Raw genomic sequence first — 16,406 nt, forward strand, 5'->3', positions numbered from 1 at the left:
CTTTATCCAGCCATTTTATCTTGGAGCAATTTGCACACCTGAGCCAGGCAGCCTCTCTGTCCCCAAGGGGGACTCACATACCCCAACCTGGCAGATGTAGTCCATCCCAGAAGAACTCACCCTGCACCTTGGGGATGTGTTCAAGGAGCCTTGTTGACAGGGGGACACTTGACACTGGTGCAGTATTGACAGTCACTCATGTTTGTGATTATATAAGGGAAGGAACAGCTGGGGTCTCCAAGAGTCACACATGGATTCAGAGAAGTGGCCTGCCTGGGAGTAGGCACACCAGAAAGCATGGGAGTACAGTGATGTGGGATTCCTCTCTGTATGATGTGAATACCATTGGTTAATAAAGAAACTGTCTTGGGCCTGTCCAGAGCAGAATAGAGGTAAGGTAGGGAAAACTAAACTGAATGCTGGGAGAAAGGAGGCGGAGTCAGAGAGAAGCCATGTAGCCCCGCCATTGACAGATTCTGGAACTTTACCTGGTAAGCCACAGCCTTGTGGCAATACACAGATTAATGGAGATGGGTTAATTTAAGACATGGGTTAGCCAGAAATATGCTTAAGCTATGGGCCAAGCAGTGATTTAATTAATACAGTTTCTGTGTGGTTAGTTAGGGAGTCTGGGTGGCCCAGAAATGAACCAGCAGCTGGGAAACAAATAAGCGGCCAAGCAGCCTCCTACTACAGTACAGAGAGAGAGGCTGTATGCAAACTTTGCTGTCCTGCCAGCTGCTCTCCCAAATAACCACACAGAGACTTAATATTAATTTTAAATGCTTGGCTGATAGCTTAAACTTGTTTTTAACTAGCTCTTATAGCTTAAATTAATATATTTCTATTAATCTCTGTGCTGCCCTGAGGCTCATTTATCTCATGTATGTACTTCCCATCCTGCTCGCTCTGTGTCTCATGGGGTCTCCTCGAGATTCCTCAGACTCCTGTGACTCTGCCCTTCTTCCCAGAATCCTGTCAGTTTGACTCTCCACCTAATCTCTTCCCGCCTAACTATTGCTCAGTCAGCTCTTTTATTAAACCAATCAGAAGGTTCCTTGGCAAAGACACATCTTCATAGTGTACACAAAGATTATTCCATAGCAAGAGACAGGTGTTTGCATTGTGGAGCAAGTTGCCTGTTGGCCACTCAAGCCTCATGCCATGTGGGGAGATGGCATCTTGCCTTCTGGTCACTAAGACCAGAGGTGGAGGTTCTAGGAAGCGAGGCTTTTGATGCAGAAGTTTCCAGAACTATGGTTGAGCAGGAAAGTAAGTGTGATTGATTGGTGATGTCTGCCACAGCTAAAGCGGGGAGGAGGTAGACTGTGGGCTTGCTGCCTCCAGCAGGCTTCTTCTAGTCCACCACCTCCCACTTGCCTGGAGTGTACCCTGTTCAGGTTCTTTATCTGTTAGTGGACCAATTCTTGCCAGGCATGGCTGAGACCTGTTAACCCTGCCCTGCACGTGGAGGAAGCCTCAGGACCCAGATGCTTATAGGTGCATATGAGCACAGGCAGGGTAGAAGACTGTGTAGAATTGAGCCTGGTGTCCATGTGGCAGGTGCTAACACAGGCTCACCCCTGCCATGCTGCTGGGACCCTTTGTCCTCAGTCACCTGTGACTGCAGCACAGATCAGGATATGGATTGTTCTCAGTGCCCCAGGTCCCTAAACACACCTGGCCAGCCGGTTCCACCTCTCCTGGCTTCATGGTTGGCCTTTGAGGAGCCCTCACCTCGCTAGAGCTTGCTCAATCTGTGTGGTGATGAGTCTACCATTTACTGTATCCTTGATGTATGTCATAATTGCTGTCATTTTGGGATGAGGGGGCTGGATGGATGCTGAGAGACTGGGTGGTCCAGGGGTGGACAGGGCCCTGGGGGAGCTGTAGGGAGCATCTCAGGATGGTGTCCTGCTTCAGGGAGGTCCCCAAGATGTGAACTGCCTTCATCTGAGTGTTCCTCTGCCGTCATGCCTTGGGTCCCTCAGCAGCCCCATCAGTACAGAGGATGCCAGCACTGCCTGCAGGCTTGGTGTGGTACTGGGGCTGCTATGACCAGGCTCAGAGCCCCCACTGGCCCATTCTTCCCATGTCACGAGCTGTTTTTGGTGCCCAGTGCCTGTGTTGGCTTGTGTGCACATCCTCCGTGGGTGGCCCGAGCCATCCATTGTCCCAGCACAATAGCAGTAGGTCCAGCTCCCGTGAAGAAAGCGGACAGGAAGCTCCATCTAGGTCAGCCCAGCAGCACTCATGCTTCCTGCCAGGCGCCTGTGCTGGGCGGGGCTACCTTTGTCTCCCTGTCTGGGTGGCTGGAGACAGCTTCCCATGGCACCCCAGGCCTGGCTGCTACACCCTCTAGAAACCTCTCCCCCCTCCCTTTGCCTTCTGTTGATTTCGGAGTGTCTGCTGTGGACCAGACGCTGTTCTTGGCCACGAGAGACCAATGAGTCCAGCGTGAGAGATGTGAAGTCCCTGCCTTTCTGACCTACGTCACTTTATGCTAATTCATTTACAACACACACCAAACACATATATATATACACACCATAACACACAACCACACATATATACACACACATATCACACACACACCGACAATACATATATACACACTACACATATATATACACACCATATGCTTGAACACATACACACTAGCACACATGTATACACGTACATACACACTGACACACACATCACACACACATACATACCACATGCATATATACATACACCATACATATACAGCTCACACACATATCCACATACACATATACACTGACACATATATACACACCACACACATATACACACACCTCATACACACAAACACACACTGACATACACATGTATACATAGATATACACATACTTACACACTGACACACACATGCATACATACAACATACACATTGACACATACATATATACACACCACACACATATACACACACACCATACACTCAAACACATATGTACTAACACACAAGTATACATAGACATATACACTGACATACACATACATACCACACTGACACATACATACACATTTCACACATATATACACAAGCCATATACACAAACACATACACACTGACATACACATGTATACACACACACATACACACACACTTCATATTTGGGGAGAGTAAACTAAGATTCAGAGAAGCTGGTTTACTTTCCTGAGGTCACACAGCAGAATGGAGGAAGATCTGTGGTTTAACCCAAAACCCAGTGGACCAGCAGCGCCTTTGTCACCTGCTTCTGCCTCCCCGATACCAGCACAGTCCCTGCCCTCTCCCTGGCACGTGGGGAATCTCCTTAGACAAGTGTGGTGGGATAGGACATGCTCTTAATTAGCCCAAGACAGGGAGGCCACACGCTTGCCTGGCTCAGTCTCTTGAGCCCACACTGTAACCAGATGTGACAGGTTGATAGCCGATGGGTCCCCTGGGCTGGGACAAGTCTATGAACTCATTTTCCCAGGGGTCTCTATGTGACCACTGCCCAGTTAACCTGGGCCAGCCCTTACATCCTGAGCCCAAAGTCTCTGTGGGAAGCTAGCCTCAGTTTCCCTTAGGTTCTGACTTGGGTCTCTCTCTTCCTCCATGTCCTTTCCATCCTTAGCTATCCCTGTAGCTTCCACAGTAGGTCCTCCTCTGCTGTCTGTCCCACCCAAGCTCTGTAGCCGCCGTCACCTCTCCTTGGTACACTCCATCATCTCTCCTGGGTACACTCCATCATCTCTCCTGGGTACACTCCACCATCTCTCCTGGGTACACTCCATCATCTCTCCTGGGTACACTCCACCATCTCTCCTCGGTACACTCCATCATCTCTCCTGGGTACACTCCACCATCTCTCCTGGGTACACTCCACCATCTCTCCTGAGTACATACTCCACAACTTCTCCTTGGTACACTCTACCATCTCTCCTCGGTACATACTCCACAACTTCTCCTCGGTACACTCCACCATCTCTCCTTGGTACGCTCCACCATCTCTCCTCGGTACACTCCACCATCTCTCCTCGGTACACTCTGTTTCCTCCACTCTTACACTGAACTCATGACGTCTACTTCTTCCCAGTGACAGGTCTTTCTCTAGCACTCCAGAAGCCACATCTGTAACCTCAGCACCAGGGATATGGAGGCAGGAGGATTGAATTTTAGGCCAGCCAAAATATAAGGAAGGATGTTAGGGTACAGGGAGGGAGGAAGGGAAACTGAATTAGGAGATATGTTAAAATTCCTAATTTTAAAATCCAGGTGGGAAACCAAAACCAAGCGATCAAACAAACAAAAAATAGACAAACAATAAAAATTCCTAATTTCGTTTTCTCAAAAAAAGGAGGGGTGTGGGCTAGAGATGCAGCCCAGTACTAGAGTGCCTGTCCAACATGCAGAAGGGGGTGGAGTTTCATCCCAGCCCCCCTTCCACCGTCATCCCGTCTGGTGACTCTGGGTAGCCATCTTCTTACAGGCCCCATGTGCAGGGGAAGGGCAGTGGCTCTGTCTTGTGTAAGCACTCAGTCGGTTTAGAGTGTCCTGTGTGCTGCTGTTTTAGTGTGAAGAGAAGAGACAGTGGGAATAGATGTGTGTGCGTGTGGCCATCTGGGACACCGTGAGTGAGGTTCCCATGGGGACAGTGAGGGCCTCAGTGGGTAGGGCTGAGGTATAAAAGAGATGCGTCCTGTTTTTGACATTTTATTATTTTTTGTTTGAGTCATATGAATGCCTTAAAGCATAAAAGGGAAAACCCTACAGAAAGGGGTCATTGTTGGGTGGTCTGTGAGGAATTTGTGTGAGGATGCAGGTATGAGTGTGTTTCTTTAGACTGTAGGTTTGGGGGTTGGGGGGTGGGGCTCTGTGTTAGCTCCACACAGGTGGGACCTTCCAGCTTCCAGTTCTCAAGGGTAAATTGGGGCCAGGAATGGCTTCTTCCCTGTGGAGATTGGGGTGTTACTTGCAGATGCTCAGTAAGGTTTTCACTGAGCAGCAGGGGGTGGGGATGGGGCTGCCCAGGAAAGTAGACTGTCAGCAATGGGCGCCTCTTCTAAGTCCTTACCCATGTACCTGGACCATACAACCTCTCAGGTCCTAGTCAGCATTTGAACCCGCCTTCCTCTGGCAGGGGTGTCCAGGATGGGGTGTGGCCACTTATCTCTACTTGCTCTTGTCTTCACAGGCCTTCCTGCAGCGCATCAGACAGAATGTGGCTGACTCCGTGGAGAAAGGCCTCACAGAGGAGAATGTCAAGGTAAGGGCTCGGGCATCGCTGTTGCTGCTGGCCCTGCTCCTTCCGGGTGACTCCAGAGGCCTTGCTCCTGGGCACTACCTGCCTCCTACCTGCAGCTTGCTCTCCGCAGCCCTGGAAGGCCTCCCTTGGGAGGGAGACTGCACCCCAGCCCCCATTCTCAGTACAGACACAGTGTGGCCATTCTGCCTTCTCACCTCCTCCTGTCCATTGTGGTGCCTCTGAAAAATGTCTCCCCGAGTGCCTGGGAGCCTGGTGCCTCCTGCCGCCCTCCTACCCCTGCAGTGGGCACGGACTATCAAGGCAGGCCCATGAGTCACTGGGCCGACTTCATTCTGGCTGTGGCGCTGGGGAGTCTGGGCAGTATCAATGGGCCGTCTGTGTGCCTCTGAGGCCTGTGCTGGCCAGCGCTCTGACCTCGATTTCTAGAAACCTTTTATTTTGTGCTCTGAAAGGCCTGGACCAGGAGGAAATGAATATGAGGGGCTATGTGTATCTGAAGTACGCAGGATTCACCATCTTTGTGGTCAGAGATGACCCCTTCTTATGTCCTGACTCTTGTCAATTACATGCATGTTAAGAATTCTGACCTGCTCTTTTAATCTGCTGGAAGGCATTGCCACTGCACAGCTGATCCCGAAGGATGGGATGGTAGGGATGGTAAAGGGATGCCTATTCTCTGGGACCTATTGTTTCATCTATCTTTCTGTCCGTCCATCCATCCATCCATCCATCCATCCATCCGTCCGTCTGTCTATCCTTCTGTCGTCTGCCCGTCCATCCATCCATCAACAGATATTCACTGAGCTCTTACATTTTATTATACTGATTTATTATGTACTTATGTTAGAGCTTGAAAGCTGCTACTATCTCTTAAAATCGCACATTGTTAGTCTTTAAGAAATTGCCTTTCTGTCAGGTCTTATCCGCCATTCAACAGGGGCTGTAAATCCTGAGGGATTAGCTAGCTGTACCACACCCGGGTTTGTCCAGTGAAGGCAAGGGGGGAGCGTCCATGTTGAGCGGGCTCACCGCCCTTCCCAGCCAGCCCTCCCCCAACTGATGAGGCTTCCACTGTCATTGATTATTTTTGTCTTGTCTTTTTTAAAGACAGGGTTTCTCTGTGTAGCCCTGGCTGTCCTAGAACTTGCGCTTTAGTTTAGGCTGGCTGCGAACTCAAGAGATCCTCCTGCCCCTGCTTCCCTAGTTCAGGAACAGAGGGGTGCGCTGCCATGTGCAGCCCGGTTTTTGCCTGTTCTTAAACTTTATGACAAGAAACTCTTTTGTGTCTGGTGCCCTTTGTCATACATCTGTGGAATTCGTTTGTGTTGCAGTGTGCAGCCCTGGCCCATGCTTTCCCTTGCTCAGTAACATCCACACTGCACCCGTTCCACAGTCTAGTCTCCTATGCTGTTTCCCCTAGGGGCTGTTCTGACCATTTCTCAGTATGTCTTTTGAGTGGGCATTTCTCGTTTCTTTTGGGTATGCAGTCAAGGGACGGACACTTCTGTAGTCCTTTCACAAAGTAAGTGTGACATCAAGGTCTAGAATGTCACCTTCAGCAGAACCAGGTTCAACCACGGGAGCTGAACTAGGCTGAAGGGAAAGTGAGCAGTGGCCAGATGATTCCCCTGGCCACCTTTCTGTGATAAGCAGTCCCCACCAGGGTGGAGTAGGATGTGGGCTTCTGACTGCTCTAGGTCTGGCAGTGACTGAGGAGCAGGCTCTGACCCTCGGCCCTGTCATTTCACCGTGTGCTGTTACGGGAGTAGGGCCATGGGAGTGCACTTGCTGGTGCACATGGTCCTGTGGCCAGATAGGTCTGAAGATTACAGGTGTGGCCTGCAGGGAGCGATGCTCCGACACCTCCACAGCTGGCTGGCTGGCATGTCAGTGCTTGCTCCCCGAGCTTCCAGTTCTCAAGGGCAAATTGGGGCCAGGAATGGCTTCTTCCCTGTGGAGATTGAGGTGTTACCAGTGAGTTTGCCAATCCAGATCAGGTCTGCCACTTGCCTGTGCAGCTGCTGCCTGGCTCAGGAGAACCTCACCCACTGTTGCTTGTTAATGTACCCTGGGGTGCAGGCTTTTTTGGGAATGGCCCCGCTCTCTCTGAACCCTGATTGACTTTGACCTCTTGGTCCCTCCTAGATCCTTTTCTCCAACATTGAGGACATCTTGGAGGTCCATAAGGACTTTCTGGCTGCCCTGGAGTACTGCTTACAGCCCGAGCCTCAGTCTCAGCACGAACTTGGAAACGTTTTCTTGAAATTTGTAAGTATGGGGGCTGGGAGGAAGGGTCAGTGGGTGGGAATGCTTGTGTCAGCTTGTGGACCCGAGGTTGAGCCTTCAGTCAGCATTGGCTCTGTTGTGGTGTTTGTGTGCCTGTCCCTATGGTCTGGCTCTCCCAGTCACCTCCCAAGAGTCTACGGAGCATGGCCTGTGCGCAGTCATCAGACCTTCTGCTGGGTCTCATGCTAGGCTCTTGGTGAGCTTGTGTGAGCCCCTGGGCCTCAGTAGGCCTTGCTCTTCTGACCTCCCCAGGCCCAGAGCCCTGGTCAAGAGTTTGGAAACAGGCTGTCCTCTGAGCTGCTCGAGGTCCTCTGGAAACACAAATCTGGTTGCTTCTCCCCTCTTCTAGAACTTTCATTAGCCCCACTTTGTCAGAATAAATTCCCCACGTCGCTGCAGGCCAGCCACTTCCTGGAGCCTGACCCCTCACCTAGCCATACAGTCTCTTTATTAGTCTAGAACATTCTAAACTGTCCCCCTGGTAGGTCTTTTAGAGTAGTGGTAATACAGGGATAAGAGACCTTGATGGTCTGTCTCTATAGGGCAGGTGCTATGGCTCAGCAGGTAAGAACACTTGCTACCAAACCTGGTGACCAGCATTTGATCCCCAGGACCGACGTGTTGGAAGGAAAGGTCTGCCTCCAGTAAATTGTTTTCTGATCTCTGCATATGTGCCATGCCATTCTTGTGCCTAGACAGATAATCTGTTTTATATTATTTTATTTTTTGAGACAGTGTCTCACCATCTAACTCTGGCTGGCTGGAACTTGCTATATAGACAGGGCTGGCTTTGAACTCAGAGATCTGTCCACCTCAGTCTTAAGTGCTGATATTGAAGTTATGAGCCACATCACCCACTAGAAATTAAATTTTTAAAAAAAGAGGAGGAAAGAAATAAGAGTCTAGCTCAAGTTCATCTGCCTGCTCCATGGGCCAGCAAACAGAGGAAGGACAAGCCCAAAGTTGTCACCACATGTTTGACAACAGAACTGGATGTAGAAACGGTGAACCAGATCTCTGCAGGTTACCTATTCACGCTCCGAGGTTGAGGTCTCTGCCGCATCTGCCTGCTGGGATAACTGGGATCAGTTCATTTAAAAACCGTGAATAAATTTACTTAGCAGGGGGAGTGGTGTCCCTGCTGGAGGGGACAGTGGATGGCTGCTGCAGCAGAAAGAAGGAACTCAGGTGACATTGGCACAGTGGAGAGCATCTGTGCTGCCTCAGGCCAAGGCCGCCTGAAGATTCCTGGACCAGGAATTTGTGGGGTGCAGAGCTGTAATATCAGTGCTTGGGAGGCTGAGGTAGGGGGAGCAGGAGTTCTGGGCCAGCCTGGGCTACTTAGACTGTGTCTCAAAAACTGGGAAAAAAATAGAGGCAGCTGGATGGAGGAGACCCTGACTTTGCCTGCACACCTGGCTGAACCCCTCCTTGCGGCAGTTCTGCAGCCGAGAAAGCAGCCTCCGGCTGCTCAGCATGAGTCAGTGTTTTTAATTTCAAATCATGTTTTAATTTAAAATGTAGCACCCTCACTTTCTCTGCCCCCATGCTGGGGGGTGAGTCATGATGGCTTGGGATTTTTCCAGTAGCTGGAGGCAGGTGTGCAGGTGGCTTTCTGGGAGTAGCTGATGAGGTCAACTGAGTGCCACGCTTGTCTAGACCTAAGCTGCGCACCATCTGGGAGGGTGCCAGAGTTGGGGTGGCCTTAGGAGCTGTGCACAGTGGCAGTGAAGGGGCCCCACTTTGGGGTAGGCAGTCATTTTCTTAGCCCCTGGCTCTTAGCAGGGATTTAGTGGCCAGTGCCAGCAAACAGTACCATGCTATTACTGGTGGACCCACAGGGACAGCATGGTATCCACTCTAGCCCTAAAGGTCACATTCGGCTTTATTCTTCATCGTTACCTTCCTGGGAACCCCAGGCAGCATCTAGGCTGTGGGAGTAGGAATTGGCCAGGCTACAGACCCTCTGCTACCCACTCAGTCCTTAGAAAGAACCTGCACAATCAGCTACAACCACTGTGTATTGAGTTTGCATAGACAAACACCCACTGGCCCTTTCCTCTGTGCAGGGTATCATTCTAAGAGCCCCACGCTTACCAGCTTGCTAAAACTGCACCATTATTAGGGAGGTGGCACACAACTGTATTCCCAGCCTGGGAAAACTGAGGCAGGTGGATTGCCTCAAATGTGTAGCCAGCCTGGACTATGTAGTGAGTTTAAGGCCAGCCTGGGCTAAAGAGTGGAACTCTGTGTCTCCAAACTTCAGTAGCTTTTGAAGATGATTACTGTCACTACCTATTGTACAGATGGGGAAACTGAGGCCCAGAGAGACTAAATTCTAGTTTGAGTTTGGGTAAGTAGTCAGTGTCAGAACTGGGATTAAACCTGAGACATTCCGACACTGGAATCTGTCACAGTTGTGACACTGGCTCCTAAAATACATGTAGAAATCTGAGTGCCAGGCACAGTGGCGTGAGCTTGTGGCACTAGGCGAGGCAGACCTGCTCCCTTCTGCTGACATCCTGCTAGGTAGGTGACATGAGGAGTAACAGATCTCTTTAGATAGCCACACAGATGGTGACAGATATGAGGTGCAGGGTTTGTGGCGTGACTAGATGCTTCTGGGGACCACTCAGGATCAGGGTTACTGGATGCAGCAAACAGGAACACAGGATGCTTTTCAGGTGTATGTTAGTGCCACATGCAGTATTAGGGATGTGCCCTGTACAATGGCTTGTTGTGTGTGCCCTTCTCTGGGTCTAGAGTCTTCCTATGGTTTGGAGCTGAAAACATCTTCTCCTGGGTATTTTCACAGCTATGACAACCCACAAGGCTCCCTTGGTAGCTGGGTCTTCTTAACCCACGGCTGAATGTCCTTACCCACCACATCTGTGTGTCTAGCCATGTGTCTGTCTTCCTTCCTGGAAGAACACTTAGCTCCTCTGCCCCTAGGAGAGACAAGCCTTATACACAGGGACTTGATGGTGTCAGAGCAGGGTCTGCATCCACAGACCAAGGCCTGAGCTGTGGCTGGGAAGCTTGCTGTGAGGGCAGTGGGTGGCTGAAATGGATCTGAGAAGGGGAGGGTGCTTTTTGTAGTTAGTGTTCTGTTGCTCTGAAGAGACACCCTGACCACAGCAACTCTTATAAAAGAAAGCATTTAATTGGGGCCCGCTTACAGTTTCAGAGCTTTAATCCATCTTCATCATGGCAGGAAGCATAGTGGCACACAGGCAGACATGGTGCTGGAGAGGTAGCTGACACCTACATCCAGATCTGCAGACACCAGGAAGAGAGTGACATGGGGCCTGGCTTGGGCTTTTAAAACCCCAGAGCCCATCCCCAGTGACTTCCTCCAACAAGGCCACACCTCTTAATTCTTTCAAGTAGTGCCACTCCCTGGAGTCTAAGTATTCAAATCTTGTGAGCCTGTGGCAGGCATTCTTATTCAGGCCACCATGGTGCTACTTGCTACTCCTAGCTGCTCCAGGTAGCAAGTCTGGGCCCTGCCCTTCTGGCAAGCTGAAGAAAGGGGTTACTTAAGAGATTGTCCTTTCCCTTACTTCCCTCTCTGCACCCGTAGCAGACATTACCAATCAATCACAGTGTTCTGTCTCTGAGTCCTTAGGGGTTCCCAGAGTGCCAGCATCTCCAGCTTCATTGCCATTGACTGGGGTTGCCATATAGGAAGAGTCAGACCTTTCCTTGTTTTCTGGCCTGGCTCATGGTGGTGTAGATGGAGGTGGCAGGGAGATGTCATTTCGTTATGTTCGAGCCTTGAGCTTTGCATTTTCATCTTAGAAGATGATTTTGCACCCAGTCAGCAGCTCACCTGTTGTTCCAGCTTCAGGGGATCTGATGCCCTCTTCTGGTCTCTCTGGGTTTTGTGTTCATGTATGTGATTCACAAGAGAAGCGCACGCGCGCACACACACACACACACACACTGGTCAAGAGGATCTTTACTATCTTTGACAAAAGCAGTAACTTAGGCTTCAGTGAAGAAAGGTCTATTTTTGGTGCATGTCAGCGAAATAAATCTTTTGGGGTGTGACTTGGTTTCAGGCATCACTAGATCCAGGTACCCTATGACATTTTTTAGGATCATTTTTCTCTGTCCTTGGTCTGTTTCCCATGTATTGGTTTTATTCTTAGAGGGTAGTGGTGGTATATAGGGGCATCTCTTACGATGGCTGAGGTAGCCCGTATGTCTTTTCCAGAACAATATGCTTCTTTAAGGGCCCCTGTTGGTCACCCTTGCCAGAATAGGAAACTCTCTGATTGGCTGCCTATCAGTCACTTTTCACATCACTGAGAGAGTACCAGATGAGAACGATTTAAGGAGAAACTTTGATTTTGGTTCACAGTTCAGAGGATGACATCCACCGTTGGTGGGACAAGCATGGTGGATCAGGAAGCCGAGAGCTCTGGCTAAAATCAGGGTCCGGTTACAGCCCTCAAGGCCCATCCCTTGCAAGCCACTCAGTTCCTCTGGCCAGGCTCTACCTTCTACAGGTTCTGCAGACTCTCCAAACACTCTTGCTCACTGGAGACCAAGAGTTTAAAGATGATCCTGCAGGGACATTAAACCTTCCTGGCCCTTGCTTTTGTCTGTCAGTACCTCTGTGGGCTGCACAGGTTGCAGGTAAAGTTGGGTCTCCTCAAATCCGTGTGGTTCTGTGCAGAGTAGCTGCTGATTCTAGTGTTTTGAGTACATAGCGTGAGTGTTGTAATGCCCAGATGGTCGGGATTCACCCCGCGGTGTATGTATGTGTGCATGCTGGGTAATGGTGGGGTTTCTTATGGCGGTACTTCCCCAGCAGTTTGTATTTGTTGCTTATGCTTTTTGTAGCTACTTCTTGGAGGGTACCTGGAGTGCCCTGCAGTGTTTACCACGTGCCAGCCTTTTCCCCTCAGCTCACACATATCAGTTAATCCTCCAGCAGCCCAGATGTCAGGAACATGTTATTCATAGAAACCAAGGAGGTTGTGGGGGGGAGGGCGGAGCTCCCTGGGCAGGGTCACTGCTGCTCAGGCAGTGTGGTATTGGGTGTCCCTCCTCACGATGTTACGGGGTCCCTCAGAGCTTAGCCTATGGATTTGTGGCTTAAGGTTTCTATCCTGGGCATTGCCCCCAGCTGCCATGCCTGTCCCGTGCTGTCCCGTGTGTGTGTGTGTGTGTGTGTGTGTGTGTGTGTGTGTGTATGTAGGATTAGATCCTGGTTCTGTCCCATCAGGAACTGTGAGATGACGGGAAAGTTTTTTCCTTGCTTTTTCGGGTATATGGGTCAGTACTAACCTCATGAGGCTGTGGTGAAGAGTGACTGTCCACAGTCATTGAGATTGCAGAGTGCCCTTGACTCAGTGCTTGGACTACACCTGATATAGCTGTTGCCTCTGGTGATAAGGCTGTTTCTCAGGATGGACACTCAGATCTGTGGAGTGCAGAGCACTTGTGGCAGGTTGAGACTCCTGTTGGTTTGGAAACCCCCGTCCTTCCTTCATTTCCCTCTTCTGTCTCCCTCCCAGGCTTTTGTGGAGGAAATGGTCCCCGTCTTGCTCCTTCTTCTGTCTCCCTCCCCCATCTTCCTCCTTGGGCTTCCTCTTTCCTGTACCCTCTGTAGGAAGCATGGGCTGTCGCGGCCCCTTTAGAAACAGGATGAGCTGCTTGCCCTGCAGACCCACCTCTTCCTTCCTTAGCTTTTCGGGGTCTCTGGTCCATCCTCTACCTCCGATCCAGGCTCTGCATCCCCAGGGGCCTCCCCAGGACATCCTTTTTTGGGGCTTTTGGAGTGAGGAATGTGTAGCCGAAAGTTTCCTCCTGAGAAGGTTCTCTGTCCTGTCCAGTTCTGAAACCGTGATTGGTGGATAAGGACCTGGTGACCCTTAGGTGACTTCTGGGCTGGAACAAGACCATCTTTGGGCTTAGGGTCATCTAGAGGTCAACAGAGGTAGCCTCCTGCTGTAACAACTTCCTGACATTTATTAGCATCACCTTGCTATTGAGGACACCAAGACCCAGGGTGCAGGTGGGACCTTAGGTTCACAGCTATTGGTGTCCAGGCCCAGATCCCTTTGCTTAGTCCTTGTCCTGGACCCTCATGCTGTACTTACTGCCTCCCATCCCCAGGTCACCCGGGCTGATAGAGACAAGTGAGGCAACTGGACCCAGCCCTGAAGCTTTATCTGGAGGCCTGAGCCTGAAGCCTGTCCAAGGCCCCAGGGAGTCCCCTCTTCCTGCCTGTGTCCTGCCTCTCACAGCTCTGCCCTTGTCTTACAGAAGGACAAGTTCTGTGTATACGAGGAGTACTGTAGCAACCACGAGAAGGCCCTGCGGCTGTTGGTGGAGCTCAACAAGGTCCCTACTGTGCGAGCCTTCCTCCTGGTAAGTGCCCCTGCCCCTGCCTCCCATCTCTCCACCATCTGCCCACAGCTCCCATTTGAGAATTCCCTGGGCTATTTACAAAAACAGGCAGTGGCAGATTGGAGTCAACTGCCAACTTCTGGTCTAAAGTAATGGTAAGGGATCAAAGTGGGTTCTGGGGGTCAAACTCAGGGGCAGGCTTAGGCACCAAGTGCTGTCACCTGCTGATCTGTCCTGCTTGCCCCGCCTCCCACCTTTTGAAGCGGGATCTTACTCTGTAATTCACACTGTTAGGATTCCTGAGGTAATAAGCATGCGCCACAGTGCTTGGTAAAATGTTGGGTTTAATGCTGGTCAGCCCTGTGACCAGTTAAAATTTCTAAGAAGACATTAGGACAACAGTGGATTGTCTCTGTCAACAGTAGATTTGGGAACTTCATGATGTCAAGTGCCTCTCGGTCTGGGATTGAAAAGGGCTCCAGTCCTGCTCTGACTTCTGAGTCCCTGTATATTCGGCCAGGGACACCCCACTCCATGCTGCCATTTTCTGTGGGAATGTAGAATTATGCTCATGACGTGGAATGGTTTGATGATGTAGCTGGGAACTTGAGCTCACAGGGATCCAACCTGCACCACAACACCCCGACTCCCCCCCACCCCCATCATCTCTGTGCACAGCCTCTGGTCAAGCATCCCCATGTTTGATGCAAACATGGCATGTATTTCCTTCACTGGTGAGTTCCTACTGCCTGGCACAGGGCCAGTGAGCATCTGAGGAGGCAAACTGGCCAACTCTCTTCCATTTTTGTCTTCAATTCATCAAGCTTTTGTGGCCGGTCCTACCCCACCCTAGCCCTCTGCACCTTTGAACTTTGCTCAGGAGGTCACTCTGCCCCCATCTGTGCCTTTCACCACTTCTGTCCTACCTTAGTTCTTGCTGCCTAGACTCCACCCTTGGAGGATGTCCCCAGCCACTTCAGGGGCTCTGGGAGGCAGGAAGAAGGCAGGAAGGTGAGCAGGGCATTGTAAAGGAAGAGGCCCCCTCCTCTTCCTTCTCATGCTGCCTTCCTGGTGGGCCAGGCTGCCCCAATCCGGCAGCAGTTGCCCGGGGGCTGTGTAGACAGGGAGGAGTGTGGGGTGTTGCCATGTGCCATCTGTTTCCCTCCTTGCTGGCATCTCACAGCTTCTGGCCACCTGCAAAAGAGCTGTCATGGATGTTATGGGAGGTAACTGTGTTGGGAACAGACAAACTGGCTCTGTTTGAGATGGACTGTGCACTTGCTGAGGGACTTTCTGTGCCTCTGTTTTTCTGTCTGTTAAGTAGTTGATTCATGAATTCAGTCTGGCTTTGTGTTGAGAGCTTGTCATCTTGAGGGGCTGGATCGGTGTCTGGCAGGTACTGCAGTGGACAAGGCAGATGCCTCTGCCCTCATGGGGACAGTCCAGTTAGAGTCCTACATGGTATATTGTGTGGCCTTAAGTTCTCTGAAGGAGATACGGTGCTGAGGATGGCGGGATGCATGAGGGAAGGAAGGAGTGGCTGCTGTTTTAGTTTGGGCTTTGGGATAATGGTCTCTAAGGTGACAGTGAAGCAGGACCATGGATATGGCGGGAGAGAAGCAGGGGTCATTAGCGGGGAAAGATTTCCAGGCAGGAGAAATGCAGTGCAAAGGCCCTGTGGGAGGTGTGTGGAGGGAAGGCTGGAGGACTGAGAGGTGAGCCTGAGGGGAAAGGGGGAAGAGAAAAGGCCAGAGGCGAGAAGAGAACAGTAGCACTGGAGGACTTCATCTCCACAAGAGTCCAAGACCCGGAAAAGCCTCATGGAGTTGGATCATCATCTGTGCACTGAGTGCCCTCCGTGTGGGTCTGACCCATGATCAGCGAGCTCCATCCCCAGGGAGAGCATGGTGGGACTCCAGAGACTCTGGGTGGGGTGGGAAGCCGTGGGGTTGAGTAGAGGATGGCTCAAATGAATTTGTGTGGGAAACGTCCCTTGGCTTTGTGAGGTTGGAGCAAGGTTAGGCACATCTCTTCAGGCCGCTGAATGAACATGTACCATGTCAGCAGCTTTAAATAAGACCATGTGCCCCACTTAGTGTGGGGAAGTCAAAGGCTCAAAATCGAGGAGTCTCAAGGCCCCGCACCCTTGGAGCCCTCCAGGAAAGCCATCCTCCCTCCTGCAGCCCCACGTGGTCCTGTCTTGAGCCCCTCACCCATTCCCATCTCCTCCTTCCATGGCCTACCTTCTCCTCTTACATAACTTCATGTCCTCTCCTTGGCCCATGACTTCATTTCAGCCAGTCACATCTGTGGAGATCCTGTTTCCAAATAAGATCACATTCTTGTGTCTGGGTGGGTGTGGCATTTGAGGGTAACATCATTTAGCACACCAAGGCTACTGCAACAGTCTGGGCAGAGGCACTGCTGTCCGGGGGCAGGGATTGGGCTGGTGTCTATAGAGAATGAAAATCCAGTTGACAGTCTTCCTGGGAACTG

General features: G+C 50.9%; 1 protein-coding gene across 1 annotated transcript in view; it reads left to right on the forward strand.

Moving 5' to 3' along the window:
- Prex1 (phosphatidylinositol-3,4,5-trisphosphate dependent Rac exchange factor 1) overlaps window positions 1-16,406 on the forward strand; it is a 155,677-nt gene that overhangs the window by 63,523 nt on the left and 75,748 nt on the right. The window contains exons 2-4 of the mRNA XM_041670450.1: window positions 5,190-5,261; window positions 7,407-7,529; window positions 13,827-13,931. Coding sequence (XP_041526384.1) covers window positions 5,190-5,261; window positions 7,407-7,529; window positions 13,827-13,931 — 300 coding nt within the window. The remainder of the gene's footprint in view (window positions 1-5,189; window positions 5,262-7,406; window positions 7,530-13,826; window positions 13,932-16,406) is intronic.

Source organism: Microtus oregoni, unplaced genomic scaffold (genome assembly GCF_018167655.1).
Source record: "Microtus oregoni isolate MIOR12 unplaced genomic scaffold, Mior012 000020F_ref0000438, whole genome shotgun sequence".
NCBI classification, from domain to species: domain Eukaryota; kingdom Metazoa; phylum Chordata; class Mammalia; order Rodentia; family Cricetidae; genus Microtus; species Microtus oregoni.